We start from the raw sequence: 8,028 nt of genomic DNA, 5'->3' as shown, positions 1-8,028 counted from the left end.
ACTGAACACGTACTGGGGGAGGGGGGGGGGGGGGGGGGGTGGTTGCCCCTTGGCTGTGGGCAGACTGTGTGTCCGTGGGTGTGTATTCTGTTGATGCGTCCATTTGGCACATCCTAATGAGCAGTGGTGGAAAAAGTACCCAATTGCCATACTTGAGTAAAAGTATAGATACCTTAATAGAAAGTTACTCAAGTAAAAGTGGAAGTTTTTCCTTGAAGTACTTCTTGAGTAAATGTCAAAAAGTATTTGGTTCTAAGTATCAAAAGGAAATGTATAAATCATTTCAAATCACTTATATTTTAAGCAAAGCAGACGGCACCATTTTCTTGTTTTTAAAAAGTACGTACAGCCAGGGGCACACTCCAAAACTCAGACATATTTTACAAAAGATGCATTTGTGTTTAGTGAGTCTGCCAGGTCAGAGGCAGTAGGGATGACCAGGGATGTTCTCTTGATAAGTGTGTGAGTTGGACAATTTTCCTGTCCTGTTAAGCATTCAAAATGTAACGAGCACTTTTGGGTGTCAGAAAATGTAAGGAGTAAAAAGTACATAATTTTCTTTAGGAATGTAGTGAAGTAAAAGTAAAAGTTGCCCAAAATATAAATAGTAAAGTAAAGTACAGATACTCCCAAAAACGACTTAAGTAGTACTTTAAAGTATTTTTTACTTTAGTACTTTACACCACTGCTAATGAGTCGGGATGGCCCTAGTGTTAATGGAAGAATTCCTGACTGCTCTACACTATTGAGTGCCTAGTCTTTAAGATCTGGTAGGAACTCAGTTGGTAAACACGTCCAGCAATAAACTAAAGGTATGGGGGGAGGATATACGAGAGAGGAAGAAAAGATTTGGCCTCTTGGAGGAAAAGCGTCTCAAATATACACATACACATTTTTCACACATACACATGTTAACAGGGGAGAGTTAAAGGCAGGCACTGACTGTCAGAGGGAAAGAGAGAGGGAAAGAGAGGGAGAGAGAGAGAGAGAAAGAAGGAGAAAAAGAGAGAGGGAGGTAGGTAGGAGGGGGAGGAATATGTGACTTGAGCATGTGTGTGAGATAAGAGACAAATGGAGAGGCGAGTAAAAATCCAGTCTACTGAAAATGTCTGTTCATTTGAGATAGGGATGCAACTCTACAACAACCACCCCGAACACTCCTCTGGTTTCTGTGTCCATAAACTGTGGGAGAGAGGGAGAGGGAGAGAGGGAGAGGGAGAGAGGGAGAGAGAGAGAGGGAGAGAGAGAGTCAGAGAGAGAGAGGGAGAGAGAAAGAGAGAGAGAGAGAGGGAGAGAGAGTCAGAGAGAGAGAGATGGAGAGTGAGAGAGGGAGAGAGAGAGAGGGAGAGAGATAGTCAGAGAGAGAGAGGGAGAGAGAAAGAGAGAGAGTCAGAGAGAGAGAGAGAGTCAGAGAGAGAGAGAGGGGATTGGTCAAGGAGATGGATGGATTGTGTGTGACCATGTGTCTGTGCGTGTGTGTGTGTGTGAGAATCAGGAGGTGTGTGCGTTAGTGCGTGCCAGACAGCAGAGAGGCGCAGTTATCTAGGATTTTGAGCCAAAAGAACCTCACTAACAGAAAGAGAGAGAGAAAGAGAAACAGAGGGAGAGAGAAAAAATAGGAAGAGAAGTCGAGGGGATGAAATTGGTATATAGATAGATAGAAAGAGACATACACAGAGATCGGGATTACAGTAAGATTAGATTAAAAAAAGAGATAGACATGGAGAGACAGAAAAAGATGAAGTTCACACAGAAATAGAAGAAGGTTATATGGGCAGAGAGTGGAGGGACACCATCCAAGGCTTCAAACAAAGCATCAAGCCGACAGACTCAGGAGTGGAGTAGAAACCCATCAAGTACAACTATTTTTTTTTTAAAGGACAAGTGGCACCAAAGAGGTGTGGGCACCCAAATCCAAGAGGCTGGCAAGGCGGAACTGCTTTAAGGTGAAAACCGGTGTCGGGAGGCACAGTAAACGACGAAACTCAGAGTTGTCTGAGAGACTGAATTCTGCCAGCTTTTCAAATTATTTTAGTAGTTTTCCCATGATTCTACTGGGCTCAATCGGTGTGGTCCCACTACTGCTGTCCCTGTGTGTGGGGGTTGTGTTGTCCCCCCCAGACGCACCCCCAGTCTGTCCCCACCCCCCTTGCAGGGACAGTTTGGTGGCCGCTCCGCCTGCGAGGATAGGGTCAGGGGGGTGTGAGGGGAGCCCTGGGACAGCGGGCTGCAGGGTGGTGGTTGCCCCCCTGGCTGCCTCCGACCCCCCTCTGAGGGAAGAACACAGACAAGAAGTCCGACAGGTCCAGCCCGAGGTGAGTGACATCACCAGGTCAATCTGAGGTCATTTCCTGTGCTTTTCCCAGTAGAATGAGTGAGGTATTGATATAACTGACTCAGGTATTGTACACACCAAACAATGAGTATTCTGAGCTGGGTGGCACAGAGGAAGGCCTGGACAATGTTTGCTCGGTAGGGGTGATTAGATAATGCTGGTGCAGAGTCTCTGAGTCTGACACACCATGTCCCTCTGGTTTGTGTGGCAGGGGTGTAAAGTTTAGGCCGCTGAAACCGTGACTATGGACATAACGTCACTCAGCCAATTTAAATGGAATTGAGCCCAACTCTGTAGCATAGTGGCATAGACACCCACTGGGTACACATTGGTTGAATCAACGTTTCCACATAATTTAAATGAAATTATGTTGAATCAACGTGAAATAGATGTTGAATTGACGTCTGTGCCCAGTGGGTAGTATCTGGTGTCGTAAGCATTAGTGTCAGTGGTATAGTATGTGGAGAGCGGGCAACAGGTCCCTACTCTGGGGATTAGGGGCACTCTTCACTTGGCACCACTTGACAGATGCTTTCCAGAGATAACAATCAAAGTGGGAGTAAAATTAGGCTTGGGTTTATAAATGTCCTCATCATATGGCTTTGCTGAGCTCATGCAATGACAGGTGTTCCACTGACATGGCTAGGAGGGATGTAAGCGTGACTGAGTGATTGAGTCTGTGGCAGTCATCTACTTTGCATGCCTTAGTGCCGGTTTGTGTTTGTGTGATGTGACTGTAAATGCTGGTACATGCATGTGTGTGTGTGTGTGTCATGTCATGACTGTAATGCTGTGTGTGGTCTCTGCAGGCAGGGGATGTGTCGGAGCGTCTGTTCCAGTTGCAACGATGTATGCATTCCTTCCAGGAGCCGGGGGCCCCCAAGGGCCAGGCAGGCCAGGGAGGGGACACGCTGGGGGCCATTCTGGCTCTGATGGCTGCAGTGCTGACAGAGTGTGACCTTCACTGTCACAGCCAGGCCCTCAGGGCTATGGCCAGACGACTGGGTGAGGAGCATGGCGAACACACACACATACACACACACAGATGCACACATTGTTACTACCTATCTTCTCTCTTTCTGTGTATCCTCCTGTTCATTCGCTTGAACCCTCTCCACACAATGACGGTGTCTCTCCTATCTCTTAAGAGGGCCACACACACTCACAGTTAACAAAGTCGTAGTGAGGCCTGGTCTGTGTCGGTCAGAGGTGAGTGCACAGGAATGCAAGGCTCTGTGTGGGATGAGTAAGGCAGATAGATAGTTCACTGGTATCTCACAACCCAGTTCACAACTCTTTAACCTTCACAAAACCACCATATAACTTCTACAACAGATCAGAAGATAACTGCTATATGTAACTACAGTGGGATGAGTCCTCAATCTCACACAACCTCTTCTTGTTTTATGTGTTTAGAGGGGGCAGCGGTTGGGAGAGAGGGAGAGAAAGACTTGCTACTACTATTGAGAAGCATCACACAACACCCTCCAACAGGTGAGAGCAGTGTGTGTGTGTGTGTGTGTGTGTGTGTGTGTGTGTGTGTGTGTGTGTGTGTGTGTGTGTGTGTGTGTGTGTGTGTGTGTGTGTGTGTGTGTGTGTGTGTGTGTGTGTGTGTTTACTTGAGTGCTTGTGTGCGCATGTGCGTACAAAATATACAGATGTAAGAGCGCAAGTGTGTGTGTGTGTGTTGCAGTTGCCCCCTCAGTGAGGCTGCATCCTCAGGACTGTGCTGAGATCTATCGTTTGGGGATCCGAGAGAACGGAATCTACACCATCCAGCCTGACCCACACAGACCTGCAGTCGAAGTACCACATAATACTTACACACACAAAATGCAAACAACCTGTTTGCTGTATGTGTGTTATGCACCATCTGTAGAGCTTGGAGGGGAACATGCAGCGAGAAAAAACAGACAAGGAGGAAGCTGATGTTACAGATTACAGTAGTAAAGCAGCCTTGTTTGTGCAAGCCAGAACGGCTCACAGGAGCAGGAGCCCAAGGCAGCTTGATGTACAAGTACACCCTCTGGACAGGATGCTAGTCTATCACAGGGCCTTACCCCAAATATATCTCCTTACTGCTGAGTGCTAAGCAGAGATGCACCGTGTTCCATTTTTACAATCTTTGGTATGACTCGGCTGGGGATGGAACTCCTAACCTTCCAATCTCATGGCGGACACTCAAACCACAAGGCCACTGATTACAGAAAAATTTATCAATGAGTTACATACTGTATCTCAATAATCACCCCGTATATTCTCTCTACTATTGGCAATGGTCAGGGAAACGTCATCATTATTGTGTCGGATGTCCAAGAGTTGTTACCTTTGCCCCTCCCCAGGCAGAGTGTGACATGGAGACGGCAGGCGGAGGGTGGACGATGTTCCAGCGTCGGAGAGATGGCTCGGTGGACTTCAATCGGACGTGGCAGGAGTATCGCGAGGGTTTTGGTTCCCCACAGGGAGAACACTGGCTGGGGAACGCAGCGCTGCATGCTCTCACCAACACTGGTCAACACCTACTGCGTATTCAACTGGAGGACTGGCACCAGCAGAAACGCCAAGCCACCTACAACACCTTTAGGGTGGCAACAGAGACACAGAAGTAATGGAAACACACAGCTAGATAGGAAGACTAAGATGTACAGTGTATATTATACACAAATTAAAGAAATTGTTTAACTCAAAATCAAAGATGACCAAATATATATATATATATTTTTTTTACAAAAGTGGGATAATGTCAAGATCAGTTCAGGTCCCACGGCATCTGAATGTGAGGATAGGTACTCCCTGAAATTAGACAGTGCCTATCTTTAATGCATGTATCTGGATCTACACAACTGATGGAGTATGACGTGGACTCATCTCAACATAAGACCTCTTTGGAAGTCAGTAAACATCTGACAAACTTTGATTTTGGAGTGAACATATCTTTTTAACATATAATAAACTAATACACTCATGGTGTTATGCTGTGTTCATAACCAAGTGGGAATGTGACTATTTCCAGTTGTGAAGTAATAAATATGAGTTGGATGCATTCACATGCTTTGAACTCATTGAGATTGGCTAATGGCAAACAAGTTGCAGCAACTATCAACTAAAAGTACAGCTGTCGTGCTCACAAACAAATTCTATTGTTCAAAAACACTTTTAATAGATAGCTTTTTATAAATTGCATTTTGTTGTTGGATGTAACTTCCGAAAATACTGTTATTGAGGTAATTTCCTTAGTAGGTGACATCAGAGGTCAATATGTGGGAGAAGACAGAGATCAGGGATGATAGACGAGTGTCCCACTAGTAATTACCAGTTGGAGGGGCGTTCAAGTGTATTTTCCTAGTCGTATGTGGTAAATACCACCTTCTCACTTGGTTATGAACGCTGAGTAAATGTTGTCTCTCCTTCTCCCAGCTACCGTCTGACAGCACGGGAGTACTCTGGTGACGCGGGAAATGCCCTGAGCTACAGCAAACGCTACAACCACGACGGCCGAGCGTTCAGCACCAACGACCGTGATCATGACCGCTACACCTCGGGGAACTGTGCGCAGTACTACGGTGCGGGCTGGTGGTTCGATGCCTGCCTAGCGGCTAACCTGAATGGACGGTACTACCGCGGGCGCTACAGCGGACTGACCAACGGCATTTACTGGGGCACTTGGTACATCCTGACAGACAGCCGCAGTGGAGAGCGCTACTCCTTTAAGAGTGTGGAGATGAAGACACGCCCACGCAACTTCTAATAATTAATGACTTGGGAGCAGATTGAAATGGGACAGTTAATGTGAAGTAGCAATCTATAAAATGTAGGCTTACTACATACTCTGAGTCAGGTTCTGTATATATAAATCTAGCCTGGTCCCAGATCTGTTTGTGATGTGCTCCAGCCAGGGAAACACTCATCTGGTTGCAGAGTGTGTGAAGGTTATTGTTAACCAGCTGATGACTGGATGTTTGATTCACTGGATGTTGGGATAGTGAGAGCCATTAAATCACTTCTTCCAGGTGTAAATATAGTGCTAAATGGAAAAGTGGTTAGATGTCTCTGTCCTTATTTATAATTCAAGTATGTATTGAAGAAGTTGAATTACACCATTAACCAGCAGACTATGTGATCATAAAGGCTCATGGGTTCCTCACCCCTGCTTCATGTGTATTATCCATCAGTCAAGCCAAGTACTTTGCCACCCCACATCTTTTTGTTGTCGTGATGTTTAAATGGCAGTAAAGTTTTCATACAGTATGTTATGCAAATCTTTCCACAAATTTGAAATGTAGAAATGTACATTGACAATCATGGCTTTAGTATAGAGAAATTATTATTGAAATACATTTCTATAACATTTGTAACCATTGACTTGAGTTATTGTGTCTCTGAATATGGTTTACCAGTATTATTTTGGGTAAATAAGATATGTCAACATATAAAACACAAAAGATGAACAGATTCTGCCTGAAAATCAGTTTGAAGTTATGTAAGAAAGGTACTTGACATCCAGGTGTCCTGTTAGGTCTACACGTATCACATTCTACACAGGTTTAATTCAATCACCCAAACAAGCATATTCATTTCATCCATCTGATAATCTCTTATGGTGTCCATATTAGGAATGCCTCAGTCTCAGCAGGAGTTGTTAATAGATCCAAACCAGGGAGAATTAGCTGACCAGGAACCTAAGTAAAGACCCTTCACCCTAAGCCTGCATCATGTAGCAAATTACATTTGACAGAGTATGTGACAGTACCTGTCAGTTGAGTACAGTACTTTAGCAAAGCACCTCTTCATTTTTCAGGTCTGTAGTTTCACAAAACAATCTAAGTTACACTATAAAACTTAGATAGTCAGAGTTTCATGGTGGCTGCTTCTCCTGTTCCCTCCCCCCTGGATATAGGGTCAGCTGGTGCCAGGTTCATGCAGAGGGGGATCAGTTATCAGTTGGGTGATACTCAGACCCCTCAAAGCCATGGCCCGATAACATGCTAACGTGCTAATGTACAACAGAGGGGCAGCCGACAGCCAACTCAGCGCTCTCTACCCCTAGGTCTCCAGGCCCCTGTGTTCTGACTCCAGCTGTGGGATTGCTCAGCCAAACCCTAACTGTCTTTTCGTTTGAAATGATGCTATGACAGTCAACAGAGAAGAGCTCAGTTTTGGTAAAGGGCCTCCCCTTCTCCTACCACAAATAACCTGTCACAGCTTTCACACTGTCCCATACCAAAGTCCCACACAATGATGGCATTAGGAGCTCACACACTTTCTGACACACAGAGAGAGAAAGACACACACACATACTCAAATATTCACACTCACTCACACACACACACACACACACACACACACACACACACACACACACACTGACCCCCGGCTGGCCTTTGGAGTTGGCGTCAGACGGGCGGCTCCCTCTGGCTGTGGTTTACAGAGCTTTTTTGGGAGTTTAGAGTGTGTGTGTGAGCAGTGTGTGTGTGTGTGTGTGGGGGGGGGGGGGGGGGGGGGGGGGGGGGGGAGGTGCAGAGTGTGTGCGGGGATGTGAGTGTGTGTGCGGGGATGAGAGTGTGTGTATGGGGGATGGTGAGGCTATGTGGGGGTGGTGTGTGAGGGGGTGTGTTAGCTGCTTTGCCCGTTTTAGCAGTGTTCGCGACGAGCTGCCAGTCTGAGTGGCTAATAATAACAACGAGGTGGATTAG

At 46.0% G+C, this 8,028-nt stretch overlaps 1 protein-coding gene across 1 annotated transcript; it reads left to right on the top strand.

Moving 5' to 3' along the window:
• The first annotated feature begins 1,337 nt into the window (after nt 1–1,337).
• Nucleotides 1,338–6,725, top strand: LOC110528141 (fibroleukin). The gene is made up of 6 exons (XM_021609962.2): nt 1,338–2,315; nt 3,145–3,340; nt 3,752–3,829; nt 4,029–4,141; nt 4,678–4,940; nt 5,753–6,725. Exons 1-6 carry the CDS (start codon nt 2,046–2,048, stop codon nt 6,081–6,083), a joined length of 1,251 nt encoding a protein of 416 aa, XP_021465637.2. The 5' UTR covers nt 1,338–2,045; the 3' UTR covers nt 6,084–6,725.
• Nucleotides 6,726–8,028: the final 1,303 nt, after the last annotated feature.

Source organism: Oncorhynchus mykiss, chromosome 7 (assembly GCF_013265735.2).
Source record: "Oncorhynchus mykiss isolate Arlee chromosome 7, USDA_OmykA_1.1, whole genome shotgun sequence".
Taxonomy (NCBI): domain Eukaryota; kingdom Metazoa; phylum Chordata; class Actinopteri; order Salmoniformes; family Salmonidae; genus Oncorhynchus; species Oncorhynchus mykiss.
This window is presented reverse-complemented; position numbering and strand designations above follow the sequence as displayed.